We start from the raw sequence: 17,100 nt of genomic DNA on the forward strand, positions 1-17,100 counted from the left end.
AAGAGGAGATTAAATGTGTTGGACTTGGAGATGGACTTGGCTGGTAATCAAGCAACACAGCACAAGGCCCTTGTATTGATCATTAGTGAGTGTTTGTGTGAGGAAATAAAGGGGGCACCTCAGTTGTATACGGAGGTGGGTAGTAGCGTGTTACATGTACTCCGTTACATTTACTTGAGTAACCTTTTGAGTAAATTGTACTCGAAGAGTAGTTTTACTAAGCCATACTTTTTACTTTTAGTAGAGTAGATTTGTGAAGAAAAAATGCTACTCTTACTCCGCTAATTTGGGTTACGTAAGTGTCCTTACATTTTTCCTTTTTATTCTACGTATTAGATTTATTGTTTTTTCGGCTCGCAATGCTATTGTCAAGAGTAGCACTACAAATTTCACCAATCAGACGTCGCAACAATATTCACATGACTCCATTAGACACAAGCTTAACGTTCTATGATCACGCAAGCCTGTCTTTAAAGCACCGTAACAAATGAAGTATTTGACATAAAGCGCTGCACTCAACATGAATCGAAAGCGCGGATTTAAAACTGTTTGCCAGTTTTTATTTGGCACCGATTAAAATTGGAAATATGATCCTTTTAATTATATAATAGTAACTATGAAGGAACTACAGTATTCACTATTCAAATTAGGAAATATTTTCTCCACTAGTGGCCAGGGCACTCTTCTGACGAATAATGCTTCATTACTATTATTTTTTTTCTCTCTTTAATGACTTTTTTTTTCTTCTTTGGCTTAATGTGGTTATGTAATGGGATATTTTACAGTATCTCTATAACAACTGTTCATATACTGGACTGTCTCAGAAAATTAGAATACACAATATTCTAATTTTCTGAGACAGTCCTGTATATTGTTCTATGTAAAGGACGTCAGCCAAGGTCGGCCCCCCACATTTTTACCACGCCAAATCTGGTCCCCTTTGCAAAAAGTTTGGACACCCCTGCTTTAAATGGTGGATTAATGTACAGGACTGTCTCAGAAAATTAGAATATTGTGTATTCTAATTTTCTGAGACAGTCCAGTAGATACAGTTGTGCTGAGAGAAAAAAATACCATTGTTTCAAAAAAATCAAAAATAAGCAGTTACTCAAAATGTTACTCATTGCTTGAGTGTTCTTTTCACTGGATACTTTTTTACTTGTACTTGAGTACATTTTTGGATGACTACTTTTACTCTACTTGAATAATATTATTTTAAAGTAACACTACTCTTACTTGAGTAAAATCTTTGGCTACTCTACCCACCTCTGGTTGTATGTGCACTCCTCATCACTGGCAAACATGTTGAACACTCATAAAATGCACATTCACAGTCATGTGCCAGAGGGCAATGTGAGCAAGCGTCCCACCAAATTTGTGCAAGTAGACGTTCTGTATGCAAGCTTAACTGAAAGTGACTCCCCACCAATGCATAAGCAGTTTGCAAGCGGGAAATCACAGTACTTTTTTCCTTCCGTGAGAGATCAAATTAAGAAAAAAATCTTTTCCGAGTGTGATTTGTAACGACTCATAGGCATACATTTACAGCATTGTATACTTTTTAACTTAATCGAAAATGCATGCAATTGATGTGGTGATAAAACATGCCACCTCCTTTTGGGAAACTCCTTTTTACACTAGTGCACACGAAAAGAAAAACTTTCAGCTCCCGAGGCTTTTATCCGAGAAAAAGAAGAAAAGAAACAAGTTCAGCAATACTTAAAATTTGCTTATTCACCATCTTATCAAGGGAACAAAAAAGTCCAGAAACAAGAGAAATGGGTCAACTGCACTTCAGTAATTATGGCCGAGTAAAAAAGAGTGAAAGCACAGGGAAAGTGTCAAAAATGCCCACATGTGTTGCTCTCAATGCAAGACATGGATGAATTAATCATGTTTCGTAAGAAATATAATGCACGCCCCTCCCCTCCAAAAAAATATATCTTGTCAGAAAATTAAAAAATAATCAAGTCATATGTATGACAACCCACAAAAAAGTCTTAAAATGCGTACGACAAGAGAAATAAAAATCTTAAATAGCATTATTATGTGAATTAGAGTCACATTTTAAGACGATTCGACCGTATACAAAAATTTGGCAAAGTGCAGATGACGAGGAATTAGTCTTTTAACCTGCCGGTTAGCCACGCCTACCGTTAAAGGGCTCTACACGTCCCCAACAGGAGGATGACGTCGGCAGGAGAATGGTTTCATCTGTTTTATTATTCAGCCCATTGAGTGGAAATTATTCAGAATGAGGAAAATGCGACGAAGAGAGCAGCAAAATATCATAGTTTCAGTCTCTCTACTCCTATATTTTTACAGGATATTCTTTTTATCCAAGTATTTTTTCCCCAATAGCTAAATAAATCGTATGGTCACGACAAATAACAGTCTTGTGCTAAATGGAATATGAAATAATAAAAATGCATTTCTTCAGTACGACATGGCAAAATTACTCCATAATGGTCAAATCTGTGGACTTTACGTTTACTGTCGCACCCCCCGAACGATATTATATGCCACCGTAGTTAGTCGGGCTTTTGTCATTTCCCTGCCCCGGCTTCGGAGAATGTAAACAAACCAAGAGGCGTGACAGCTAGCCAACATGCCAACCCGAACCGAGTGATGTTTCAGTCTTCGAAGCGGAAAATCACACATAACTAGCCCTGATTATTTCACACAGCGGCGGGGTTGTCGATTGTCTTCGCCGATCGGCAACCCACCTGGCGGCAAGCAAGTTCGTTGTTCCCCTGCTGAGGGCTCGTTTGCGGAGAAGCAGCTGGACAATGACCGCCGGAAAAACCGGCCAACATTGGAGGACCGCGTAACTGCCACATGGTCAACACGAATATGGCAAAATAATGCTTTACTACGTGGCGAAGACGTAAACAGCGAGAGAGTCATAGGAGATTGGCTGCAGTTGTTGTGCAGCTAACATGGCAGAATGTGTCTGAGGAGAACTTTTCTACATGCCCATCAATGATCAAAGTAAGTAGTATGTGAGTAAGTAAGTAAATAGTCTTTTATTTAAAGAAAGTTTGTCGTATTTACTTTGCAATCGCTGTATTCGCAGCCATTTTTAAAGTTGCAATTTCTGATCGGGTAGAAAATTTGACAGAACACCGGGCACACGAAGAGGGCAATAAGCCGAGTAGAGTGCTCTACCGGCGAGGGGATGTTCGACAAGCCGCCGGCTGTCGGCCGAGTGGATAAGAAGCATGTCAGCCACAAAATGCAAGCCACCTTGGTATTAAAACGTGTCCCATGATCCCAGTATTTAACATAATACAAAACACGATGTTTACTCACTTCCTTGTAAGTGCAATGATCCCACAGTTGCACAATTGTTTTCTATCTATTTTTCGATCGTCTATCTGATAATTATTCTTTAAATCTAGTCAAATGATTTTCTCCATCTTATTTTGAGTGCTAAAAGCTAGTTAACAGATTAATGCGTCAGATTCTTCCACTTACTTTAAGTAAATATTACTACAGTATTTGTTCTTATTGGGCCCATACATCTAAAAGTTGGTCATTTTTCACCTAAATCAAGAAAAAAATGCTTTCATATAATATTTTCAACAATATCTTTTCTTGAATTAAGAGCATTTCTGACAAACATGTTTTTTTAAGTATTAAATATAAAAACTTTTTGTTTAAAAAAGGTTTGTTAAACTTATCTTCAGCGTGCTATTTTATCTCGGCAAATCTGAGTAAAATTTCTTGAAGCAATGGCAGATAATTTCACTTATTTCTAGTAGATTTACACTGAAAACAAGTCCCCCCCGCACCCCCAGTTTTCAGGAGGGGTTTTGCACTGCACATGTATTGGTTTAGGTTGTATACCGTTCGATTCAAACATTTTTGTTTTCAAAAACTACTAAAGAGACATTTAGAAAACCTCAATCATCTCTTAACTATCCAAGAATCCAAAAAATAAATGGTTCTGCGCATGCACGTAATGTTGAAAAAAAAAAAATGGCCGCGAATGCAGCGGTTCCGAACACTACAAACTTTTGAGAAAAAAAAGGAATATTTACTTATGTTTGATCATGGCCGGACATGTAGAAACTTCTCCTCAGACACATCCTGCCATGCAGCTGCACACAACTTAACTGCACGCCGCTGTCTCATCATTAACGTCTTCGCCGTGTCTTTAAGCATTTATTTATGCCATAATCATGTTGCACTTGTATGTTTATGATGTAAATCGTTTATTTAGCACCTTTGGATAACATTGAGAGTCCAACTAAATATAAAAGAATGCTTATTCACCACCACAAAAGCTTCGGGAGCATAATATTATCAGGATGAAAAATTTTACAGAACACCGGCTGTGAACGCGTGTGTTTGTGTCAGCCAATCAAACTTGCGATTAAGGGGGAAAAAATGGACTGGCCCATTTAGCAAGTGAAAAAGGGGTCAATGTAAGTCTGAACATATTGTAAGTACTGTAATTCACCTAATACTGGTAGGGTTCATTCTATCCTTACAACATGGGAATACCATCTAAATTACCTATGTAATTGATGCAAATGCGGTTGCTTAAAAGTTGGTGGGGACAATTTGAGCATCCTATAAATTTGGTAGTGTTCTGTCCCTACCGTCCCTATACGGAAACCTATGACCTTGCCGGAGTGGGACTCATTTTCAGCCCGGGAGTTTCATGCTATAGACCCACTTTATATCATGACCTACCCTATTGAAATATTGTAATAATAATCGTGCTGTCAAGCAATACTGGCTAATTACATTTTTCTCCACGATTACACATGAAATACACATCCATTTCATGTTTTATCAATTGGTACGCATATGATAAAGGTGTTGTCGTTTTTTTTTTTTTTTTTTTTTTTTTTTTTTGGGGGGGGTAATTTAAGCATTTCCACCTTCATTCATTTATATACTTCATATCTACCCTGTACTGTACAACCCAATAAATCGAATAAAAAAATACTTCTTCTACTACTTCTTTTTTTTTTGCTCCAGAATTTACATTTATTATGCGGGCTAATCACTGTTCGCTGGAGGCAATGTGGGAAATGTGATTAGTGTGTGAGCTCTAATTAATGTCTGTGAAGCCTCACGTATTGGCAAAGCTCTGGCAGGAACTTTAGATGTACACACGCGTGCCTGCGCGCGCGCGCACACACCCTTCACCCCCCACAATAATACACACAAGCAAAGCAGCAGGAAAAAACACTTTCATGTCGAGAGAGACACGCACGCGAATAATGCGCGTGCCAGCAGAAAATGGATGAGCTGATATAGGCTACTTTAAGTACAAAATGCGCCCCTAGCGGTTAGTATAGAGTTCAAAAGGAGCGGGCGAGCGCCGGCGAGCCACAGTGGTTCTGACGCTTGAATTTGACAAGAGAAGCAGTAAAGTTAGGAGCGGACTTAAGACGTGCAGCATCGCGCAGAGCATCATGGCCAACAAAGCACAGCCTCCTCACCTGCACCTGGCCGAGGTCACTGCGTCCCAATTTCTTGACATCTGGAAACATTTTGACGCCGATGGTGAGGCTGTTTCGTCTAAATGGTGTTTTTGAATAATTAACTTCTTCTTATGTTGGCGATGCAGTAAAACGTGTGAAAAATGTAAGTACTTCATTTGCTTATGTTGCAAAAGAAGCGACGCCTATTTAGTTTAGAGAGCACAAGAAAGGCTTCAAAATGAGAGAGCATTATAAGAATGTTTAATAAATTCCTGTGCATTCATTAACTATTGTTTGTGCATGTATTAATATTTACATAAATTTTATCTGTTTCCAAAAATATACTTTGCTCTACAACGATCTAAAATAGTCATTAAGTTTGGTTTGTAATTTGATATGTTTCAGTTGAAGGTAAAGGGCTACGAATATTTTTGAGTGATGTGGCTTGAAGTCCGTTTCCATAAGTATGTTGACATTTTGTCAATAATTGCAGTATCGGTTGACATCTTTATGCAGTTAAAAGAAAAAAAAAAACCTTCCCTATTGTAGGTCTTATTGATCCATTTTCTCTCAGCGTGGAATTGTTAATGTAGTTTCATATCTCGACCCAAGCTTTCCCTCTAAGATGTGTTTGTGTTAGGTGCTTTGTTGATGTAGTGTATGTATGTGTCTGCATATGGGTCATTTTCATATGAGTTGGTCGGTAAGGCACATACCCTTTGAATGGATTTATGAATAGTATTCTAATTAAGATCAATGCCAAAAGTTTCAAGTGAGGTTTCATTATTTACAAATTATTATTATTATAAATACAATGTTTCTTCCATTGATGAATATGCAGTTTCCATGAAAACGAATGCAAATGAATTTCTTTGGAGTACTTTTTATTTTTGGATTATTTTACAAATGATCTGTCTTTTCACTCAAGCTGTCTTGACAAGACAGTCAATTAAATTACAGAATTGAAATACACCTGAACTGAAAAGCCAGGATGAGGCAGCCATTTTTATTGACTCAATCGCAGATATATAGTATATATCATGACATTAGGTGTGCATCTCTCCAATAGAGACGATTAGACACTATCTCAATATGTGGTAGTGGTGTGTGATTCAATTCAGAACGATTTCATTTTTAAGTGATTTGAACTTGTCATGAATGGGGGAAGAGCTGCTGAGGAACGAAGAAGGGTAGACCATTGTGTAGCGAATCAGGGAGGCAAGGCAGTTAAGTGGTGAACTCTAAAATGTTTTAGTATTCAAATTTCCAAAAAAGCCAAGTACAAACAACAACAAGAAGATGTAACATTAGGGTTGCCAACTCCCTGAAAAACGAAATAAAACAAAACAAAAACTCTCATTGGTAGGGCCGGCTGGCCCGATACCCGTCACCCTTTAATTATTTTTTATTTTTTTGCATGTGTAAAGTGATTTTTTAAATTATAATTATAATAATTTTACTCAAAAGTGGATTGTGTTCATATTTGAGTAATGTAATTCATTAAAATTCATTAAAAACAATAATTAATAGGAAAGTATTTTTACGCAAAAAATACTTGAATAAAATGAACATCTGCAAAATTCCTGAACCTTTTTTGTGTGCTTTTTTTGGCTGTTTTTTTAAAGATACTTTTTTAAAACAAACATAAAGGCTGAGTTGTGATTTTTTTCCCAGCATTAACAGCTTTGCAAATGATCACTAATGTGGTAATGCAAACGAAACACAGAGAACACAAAAAAATAGAACACTAATACACGTAGTGAAAATAAAGTACACAGAGAAGAGCAACAACGCAAATAATCATCATTTTGATCATGCTTTTTACTGGCGCTTCACCCAAACTTCTTATCTCCCCCACTTAGGTATCTTATGTTGTCTTCCGTTTTCCCCATGGCACGCTACAGTGCCTCCTCGACCAATGAGGTGAGCAGGATTGTCATTGTTCTGTCAGCTCATTGGTCAGAAAGGAGGAGAGGCGGGGGAATGCGTTCCCTTACATTTTCTTAAAAAGCATCATGACAGTATTTGTTCACTCTCCAAATAAAACACTATTTTTTATTTTTATGATAATACGGGACAAAGCGCCCCTTGTAAGCTTAATACGGGATGCATACTTTTGTTTTTGTATATGGGACGATTCCGTTTTTCCAGGGACGGTTGGCAACTCTACGTGACATCGACAATGAAATAACAAAAACAGACAGGGATTTTAAAGTGCCTGTGACAGCATAAAAAATCTCAAATAGCATAGAATAGAATAGAATCATATTTTGAGCCGATTCGACTATATGCAACAATTTGGCAAAGCATGGATGACAAGTCTTTTAATCTGCCATTTAGCCCCGCCTGTCATTATAGCGCTCTAGCGTCCCCAGCTGGTTGATGACGTCGGCAGGGTGACAATTTAATCTGATTTAAAAACGAGGAAAATGCCACAGAGAGCAGCAAAATCAATCTCTCTACGCCAATATTTTTACAGGATATTCTTTTTATCTAAGTATTTTTCCCAATTGCTAAATAAATGGTATGGTCATGACAAATAAGAGTCTTGTGCTAAATGGAATATTCATTCATTCATTTTTCAAGCCGTTTATCCTCACGAGGGTCACGGGGGTGCTGGAGCCAATCCCAGCTAACTCTGGTCAGTTGGTAGGTGGGGGACACCCTATATCAGTTGCCAGCCACTTGCAGGGCACAAGGAGATGGACTAAATGGAATATGAAACTTTAAAAATGCATTTACTCAGTATGACAGGGCAAAATTACTGCATAGTGGTAAAAAATGCTGACTTTGTCCGCTCCCAAGCTGTATTTTATTTCACCGGAGTTAGTTTGGCTTTTGTCATTTCCCTGCCCCGGCTTCGGAGATGAAGGAAAGAGTGCAAACTAAACAGGAGGCGTGATAGCTAGCCAACATGCTAACCCGAATTGAGCAGCTTTTCCGAGTCTTATCCTCGCCTTTCGAAAACGAAAAATCACACAGAACTACCCCGACTCATGTCACACACTGCAATGGGGTTGATTGACTTCACCGATCGGCCAGCCCCCGGCGGCGAGTAAGTTACAACTCGTTGTTCTGCTGCGGTTCCGGCAGGCAGGCAGAGAGGGGAGAGAGGGGAAAAAAAACGCCGAAAATAGCACATTCGTGGTGGACAAACCGGCCGACGTCGGAGCAGGGGCTGCCTGAGCCCAAGCTGAGGATAGTGGTCTATTGGCGGCCACACGAAGAGGACCGAGGGGTTGGAAGTGACCATGGTGTGTGACAAGCCGCCGGTCGTCGGCCAAGTGGCCTTCTCAGTGGACAGGGAGCATTGTCACCCACAAAATACAAGCCACCTCCTTAGTAAAACGTGAGTCGCGATCCCAGTATTTGACATAATATAAAACACGTAGCTTACTCACTTCCTCGTCGGTCTAATGGTCCAACACTTGTTGGACTTGTTTTGGCCATCATCCGTGGTGAAAAGGAACTTTTTGAAACCCAAAAAGGCTGACATTCCTCTCCCTAGTGCAGCAACAAAAGCCTTCAGCACATTGGGCTGGTGTGATGCGAAAAATACACAAAATGCTAATGTCACATTCACATTCTTCGTCAATCTAGGAAGTCACTCATTTTAATGGCACGGGATTTAAAAAATTGAATAAATATATCGATTGCTTCCAAACAAGCAATCCATTTCATTCAGGAGCATAAAATACCGCGTGAAACATAAAACAAACATGCTTTTTGCTGTGATCGGCACTTTAAATACACAGACAGGGGTACGACAAGACATACTTGGTTGAGCACAAAAGGTAGAGAAGAAGCTGTTTTAACACATATTCAAGGAACGCAGCAAATCTTTATCTTAATCTTCTTTCCCATGTTATTTGCTATTCGTTTGGCTTAACCTAAAAGATCCAGCTATCTTAGGGGCCATAATGTGATAAAAGGAGGGCAAAAAAGGCAAAGATACTCCAGGCGCAAAAACACAAGCAAGCACTGTATGCACCAGCTAAGCAGGGCGTCGTGAAGTCAAAACATCGTTGTCGATGAGATCGTAACACAAGGACTCATTGTAAATTTAGAGTGCTGGTTCAAAGCCCATGTACCAATCACACACATCTTACACATCAAAAAATTTATTTTTCAGTTCAAATCGTTTTTATGTAACACCACTACCTAACATGCATGTTAATGGAAGTAGAGGAAACCCAGGCACCTACCATGCTGCCAATAAACAATAAAAATCAAAAGATACTTAAATTAATGTTATAAAGCAGTTTGCAATTGATAGTCTGGTGAAAATCTTATTTAATTATTTATTTATTCATTTATCTATTTCACAAAGGACAGTGCACATTGATGATCATTTATTAGACACATTTTGAAGACGTAAATATGCCAGATTACAGCAAAAATGCTATTTTACATCCGCAGTCCCTCGGCTGGTAAAAAAAAAAAAAAAAAAAAATATATATATATATATATATATATATATATATATATATATATATATATTCAAATTGGAAATACCGTAGTACGTTTCAAGTTTTGCTTGTTTTTTTTTACTAGCCTCCTCACAAACCCTATCATCTATTTGCAAGTTTTTCTCATCTAACTTACTCATACACTCCCTGGATATCAATCCCTACTGCAGTCTGTTTTTTACGGTCATTGACAGTGGAATACGTGTTTTGGTTTTGGATTTTTTTTTTTTTTTTTTTTTACATATTGTGCTTTGCAACAAAGTACTTTGCTAGTCAAATGCTGCCAGTGCATCAACACATTTGGCTACAGTGTGTGAGTTCTTCCCTGATTAGTGGGAGTGTCGTCTTGCTCAGCAGAAAGAATGGAGAGCTAATTTGTTTACTCAGATTGAGCAAACAACACAGAGTTTGCAGCTAAAAATACACATAAGGCATTGCAACCAGAGATGATGAAACCACTTATTCCCCTGTTGGCGCAGGATCAAATCTCAACTGGATTGCGCCTCTGTCTTCCAGCTCCTCTGTGCCGCATCCCTCTCATCTTTCTCTGCTGTCCCGGTCAGGTCTTTCTAATTCAGTCTGTTCAAAGCTTTAAAATAGGCACCTGCACATCCTCCTGCTAATTATAGAGGATTTGCTGTCAACACTTTATGTTAAGATGGTTATGAAATCTTGCATATTAATCAAAATCACCCACACTGAGAGTAAACATTTGAAATCGCTGGACTGTAAGATCCTTTGAAAGTAAAATGCACTTACTTGGGCTTTGAATATGCATTTAGTTGGCTGTGTTCACCTCTAAGAGATTTTAGAGTCAGCAACTCAAGTAAAAGTAAGGGATTGGTGACGCAGTATTCCAACGAGGGTGTGTGTTCATAAAAGTGGTTTTACTTAAATTAAAGGATAGTGCAGACTGTAAAGGTCTGTTGTAAAGGTCCCTGTTGTACTGTGCATTGCAAAACACAAGCTCCTCATCCACGGTATGTGCAAAAGCCATTTGGTGTTTTAGCAATGGTAAAATGACAATACACAATAACCTGTGCAGTTTATATAGTTTATTTAATGTGTGATTTACATTTTTATAAATATTGTAAAGCAAATTTCCCCCTGTGTATGACATAACGGTAACCTTTACCCTGATTGGCTCACCATCAGAAGGCAAACAATCCACTTTAAACCAAAGTATGACATATTGGTTCAAGAAAAGCTTTTCGTGATGTTCTTTTCTCTTTTCATGGGGGAATTAAGTGTATTTCTGACAAAAATTCTGAAATATAATTTCTAAGAGTAGTTTTACTAAGCCATACTTTTTACTTTTACTTGAGTAGATTTGTGAAGAAAAAATGCTACTCTTACTCTGCTGCTTTGCGCTACACAAGAGTCGTTACTTTTTTCCTCTTTATTCTACAGTACATATCAGATTGATCGATTGATTGATTTTTTTCTAGCGATCCCAAGTGTAGCTCTACCAATTTCACCAGTGAGACGTGCCAACAATAATCACATGACTCCATTAGACGAATCAGTCACAAGCTTGCCGTTACAATGATACGCCAGCCTGTTCAATCACGTGCCGTCTTTCAAGCAACGTAAAAATTGAAGTATTTGACACAGAGCGCTGCCCCCAACATGACTTGAAAGCCCATATTTTAACCTCTCTCCCAGTTTATTTGCCACCGAATGACCACGGAAAACCAGATATATCATTCTTTTAATTTCATAATAGTACCTATAAAAGAAGCACAGTATTCATTATTCAAACTAGGAACTATTTTCTCCACTAGAGGGCACTCATGCTTCATTTCCGTTTTTTCCCCTCTCATCGGAATTCAATGATTTTTTTGTATTTCTTTGGTTTAATGAGGTTATGTAATGGGTTATTGTTAGGTATCATTATAACAACAGTTCATATCACTAGATAAGTGTGTGTCCTGTAGAAAAAAACAAAACAAATAAACAGTTACTCACAATGTTATTCATTACTTAAGGATTCTTTTCACTGGATACTTTTTTTTACTTGAACTTGAGTACATTTTTAGGATGACTGCTTTTACTTTAGTATTATTATTTTGAAGTAACGCTACTCTTACTTGAGTAAAATTTTTGGCTACTCTACCCACTTCTGATTGTAACATTTTACATGTAATTTAATGTTTTCCCATTTTTTTGTCGGTAAAATTTTTGCAAACATGGGTCTCGGAAAATTGCCGTAAATTTTACTTCTTTTTCGCCCTCGGGGTAGCATGAAAATAAACACAGGCAGTTAACAAAGAGAAGGGAATTTCCCTTTTATGTATAAGGCGGAAAACACTCAGGTGACTTGAAGTTCCGCTCTGAAACACCCAATTTGGCCAAATTTCAAAGTTGTCCGGGTTGTATGTACAGTGGGGAGAACAAGTATTTGATACACTGCCAATGGGCTTTCCCATTGACTGTGTATCAAATACTTGTTCTCCCCACTGTACATGTGATATTTCATTGGAAAGGTTAAAATCTCAATTTATGGGGGAAGTAAAATTTTGAACAGAAGAGCATTTAAAAAAAAACAAAAACTGAACAGCAAAACCCTAAGTGGAGGTGAGAGCACACGAGAGCATAAATAAAGACGCCATGATTTTAACGAGATATTATTGCGTATTTACCTTGTTTCGATCCAAAAACTCCATGTACCATGTATCACCGGGTGTCAAGACACAGATGTGAATGGCCACAGTCGGATTTTTGGGGGATTTTATGGGTGACAAAATATAACAACGATCGCGATGCAGAAATCGCAGACATCAAGGAGTGGTTGAGATGTTCTTTTTCATATATTTACCCTTTTAAACGTTTGTTTTTCCATTTTTCTCTGTTTGGATCGGTTGGGACAAGCGATGGCTATGAGGTGGATATCCGTGACTTATTTAAAGACACCATTTTTTTCATTGTGACGTAATTTGTTAGAAAGTTTAAAATATGCGTGTGAAAATTTTTTTTAAGTCTTTTTTTTTTTAAACGGAATATTAGACATCAATTAATGATTCTAAGGTAAAAATGACAGTCATTTTGAATAATAAATATAATTACTTGCCTTCTTTTTATGGCTGGGTTGAAACAAAAGTGGTTGCGCGACATCTGTAAAGGGGGGTTTCCAGGGTGAAACGGACAAATTAAAAATAGTGGGCTTAATGCGCCATGAATCTGCTATGGCAGCATATACAGAAGTTCATTTTAAAGAGGGGTGCAACAGCAGAAACTGCTTTTTCAGTTTTGTCTGTGTTTTCTGCCATATATTTTATTCATACAGCCATATATTTTACTATGTTAAAACCACTGCTTTTCAAGAAAGATTACAGTAGCAGCATTGTCTAAAAGTCTATATTTGAAGTTCAGTCAAAGGACCTAAAAATATTTGATGTAAAGTGTCAATGTAAGAATTATATAATGTCTTCAGAGCTCATTGTAAATGAGAAGTGTGTGCAAAATGAGAAGTGTGTGCAGTGAAAAGACATCTCAATATACTACAGTAGTTTGCCTCCACTGACAGCTATTAGCATACAACATATTGTATAGTGGAGCTATGAGATAAACCAGAAACCCTTTTATGTAAGGTTCAGGAATTAAAATGTGAAAAAGCAGACTTAAAACAGATAGCAGTAATATATGGCTTTATTCTGTTTTTCAATTGAGAGCATGACAGCTTGCTAGGGAAATGCATTCATTATTTTTATTATTGACATCTTATGCAATTACTCTTGTATTCAATCACATTGTACTTGCGCTAATTGTCTCTAAGGTCATTTCTCTCCAGAGAGCTAAATGTCAGTAAGACCTACAGGAGAGAGGCTCCCTAACAGGGAGGCTGTCCTACTTATGAAAGCAGCAGGAGTGAGCATTTATAAGTTGTGATAACACTAAGAAGAACATGCATATACATACACACACATATGCACACACTCAAGATTGTCTGTTAAGATGTCAGCAGGATGGAGGAGGAGAAGAGGAGAGAACGTGAGATGATGAGTTTGAGGGAGAGGAGAGAAAACGGATGGCATTATAATCTTTGTTAATGTTAAATGAGGCAGTAATGCCTTCCAGTGTTTTATAGAAGCATCTAGTCACATCGTTTGGACCCATGTCCATTTATCCGACAGACATGTTAAAGAAAAAGTTAAAAGGTAACATTCACATATGCTACTTTTATGAAGAGAGTACTTAGTTGTTTTCTGAATGACTTTTGTCCTGTGATGAGCTCACTGAGGATTAGGGATGGGAATCGAAATCTGATTCCAATTCCGAACCGGTTCCTAGTGTATCGAGGCCTCGACATCACAATGAAAAAGCCTTAACTAATGATTCCTAAAGACGCGAGGACAACAAGACACGTTACGTCATCACGTGACGTAACGTTTCTTGTTGTCCAGACGCATTAAACTAGCATGGCGCCAAGAACCACTCGCTCCAAAGTGAAAATGAAAGGTTACGATGGTTCAGCACGAGCATTGCAGCCGTAAACATAACAATGACAGCATGTAGGTTCAAACGCTCGAAAGTGTGTCTTCACTTCACGAGGAAAAATTACAACAAAGCGAATTGCAGTCATTGCAAGGTGGAGATAACTGCATCGGGAGGGAATACGACTGTACTGTCCTCACCGAGACGCTAAGAGTCAGTCCTGGCTATACAGCTAGCTAAACTCCCAAATGACGATGTAGATTTGTGTCTTTATTATTCAATCAAAAAAAAAGTTGCTTCGATCAAATAAAAAGTTGCTTCAATCAAAATATATACTTTCAATCGAAGAAAACGTCACTTCAATCAAAAAAAATGTGTTTGAATGCAAAAATAAATTTGAAACTCAAAAAAATATATTTGAAAACTATTTTTCTTTGATTGAATTTTATTTTTTTTGATCAAAGTCAAGTTTTTTTTAATTGAAACACCATTTTTGATTGAAGTCATGTAATTTTCCGTTTGGACCACATTTTGGCTAGGACATTTGTGTCTTTATTATTCAATCAAAAAATAAATTGCTTCAAACAAAAAAATATATATTTTCAAAAGAAAAATCACTTCAATCAAATTTTTTTTAAAAATCAATCGTAGAAAAAAAGGTTTGAATGTGAAAAAATATTTGAGACTCAGAAATTTACGACGGAGGATTAGGGCCAAATCAAGGAGAGAGAAAAAAAAAAGAAAAAGGACGACGAGATTAAAACCGTACTGGTACTACAAGACTAAACTCATTACATAGCGTAACCGCTACGCACATTACGTACATGTACCGTAGCTGAGCGCTACGACGAAGCATCAATATAAAGCAATCTATTGATTATAATTTTATGTAGATGAGCCAAAAAATAATGTGTTTATTTATGAAGCAAATTATAAAATATAGGCTCAGGAAAAGCACAATATCACCCCAATACGCTATGACGTCACTTACGGCGTACGTAACGTAATATTGAATTGGAACAACAACGTGCATCTCGAGAGCGGTGGTGATTCTGTACTTCTGGATTCTGTTTCAAAAAGACGTTTTGGTGCATTGGCATCAAATTACAATCAATATAAAGAGTCATACACGTCGTGGCTCCCAGCCAAGGTAGGGTAACTTGTTATTTTAAGTACTTGACGTAATATCCGTCGTAATCACGCACAAATCTTTCACTTCATTAAGTTTTCACCGTCAATTGCAGCCAATGAGAAAATACTGTGATAGGGCCAAATGTACGTTTTATTTATATTAAAAGGTAATAGTCAAACGTACGTTTTGCTCGATGTATTTATATTAAAAGTAATAATTTATGTATCGTGAATCTTCACAATTCTTCTACATGGTGTGTCTGTATATCCATTTTTCATAGTTCTTCCCGAGCGCTTACATGTTTTGCATCTTCTCATTTTTGTCTTCCGAGTTCCCGATTTTCTTGTTTATTCAATTCCACCGATCCAAGATGGCAAAGAACTTGTTGGAAATTGTGACTTTCCTGAGACGTCGGAGTGTATCAGAGGAAACAATCAATTGGATTGAACAGCAAAAGGTATTTCTTACTTTTTTTTTTACCTTTTCATCAGTCAGTTCATGTCATTTGTAAATAACAATGTTTCAATATGCATTTGTTTCGATTATTTCTCCGTCACTTGTTACTTTTCTCATCCGCCTCTCCTCCTATGCACTTTCCTCTTACCATCCCCATCTTCTCACCTGCTTCTCTACTTCACTTCTCACACAGTATCTCGCAAAAGTGAGTGCACCCCTCGTATTTCTGCAGTATTTAATTGTCCTTTCACGGGACAACACTGAAGATATGGCTTTTTCAAAAGGTGAAAACGAGTCGGTGTACATCTAATAATACAGTGTAAATGTATTCTCTCAAAATACAGCCATTAATGTTTAAACCACTGGCAACAAAAGTGAGTACACCCTAAGTGAAAAATCCCCAAATCAGTACGCCTTTTTCCCTCCCCAGCGTAACATGAATCATTAGTGTTACGTGATCTTAGGTGAAAATACTGTAGGGAGCAATAGTGTTAAATGTGGTATTACTGCTCCTCTCTGGTTCAACATTAATGGCTGTATTCAGAGACAGATCTTCAGTTTCGTGGGATACTGTACCTTCTCTTTTCCTACAAATCTCCTCATTTCTCCTCATTACCCCCTGAGCATTATAGTTACCTAGGAGTGATGTATACTAGGGCTGAACGATATTGGAAAAAACTGACATTTCGACTCTATAGGGGTTTACGATGTATGTTGTGATATTGAAACGAAAAGAATTTTCACCAAAGAACTTGCATAGCTCTATTTGGGAAGACTTTGGTTGACTCACCATGGCAACACTGTATTCATATAATACCGTTAAATCCAGGCTAAGGTGGTTCATCTGTGAATGATGAAGATTGCTGCAAATAAAAGGAATCCAGGAGGACATGTCTCTGCACTATTGCTGCTTTTATGATGCAAAACAAAAATATACATGGCTAAAAAAATAATAATAATGAAATAAAACAATCACACGTCCTGCGATGGGACAATTGCGCTTGCGCACATTGCAATGGCGATGTTCAAACGATATATTGTGCAGGCCTAATGTATAGCCATTTTAACTAAAATTGAGAAATGAAAATCGGGAAATTTGGAACGTTCTGGATATCAGTGGACTTAATAGTGTTATGAAATGGAGTTCTGGATGAAAGTTACGTTGTCC

The 17,100-nt window shown here is 37.6% G+C and overlaps 1 protein-coding gene across 1 annotated transcript in view; it reads left to right on the top strand.

The window, feature by feature from the left end:
* The first annotated feature begins 5,313 nt into the window (after window positions 1-5,313).
* The window catches only part of calb2a (calbindin 2a), a 41,826-nt gene continuing 30,039 nt past the window's right edge, over window positions 5,314-17,100 (top strand). The window contains exon 1 of the mRNA XM_057837573.1: window positions 5,314-5,523. Within this exon, the coding sequence (XP_057693556.1) occupies window positions 5,433-5,523 (91 nt within the window). The 5' untranslated portion in view covers window positions 5,314-5,432. The remainder of the gene's footprint in view (window positions 5,524-17,100) is intronic.

The sequence above is a fragment of the Corythoichthys intestinalis genome, chromosome 5 (genome assembly GCF_030265065.1).
Source record: "Corythoichthys intestinalis isolate RoL2023-P3 chromosome 5, ASM3026506v1, whole genome shotgun sequence".
NCBI lineage: Eukaryota > Metazoa > Chordata > Actinopteri > Syngnathiformes > Syngnathidae > Corythoichthys > Corythoichthys intestinalis.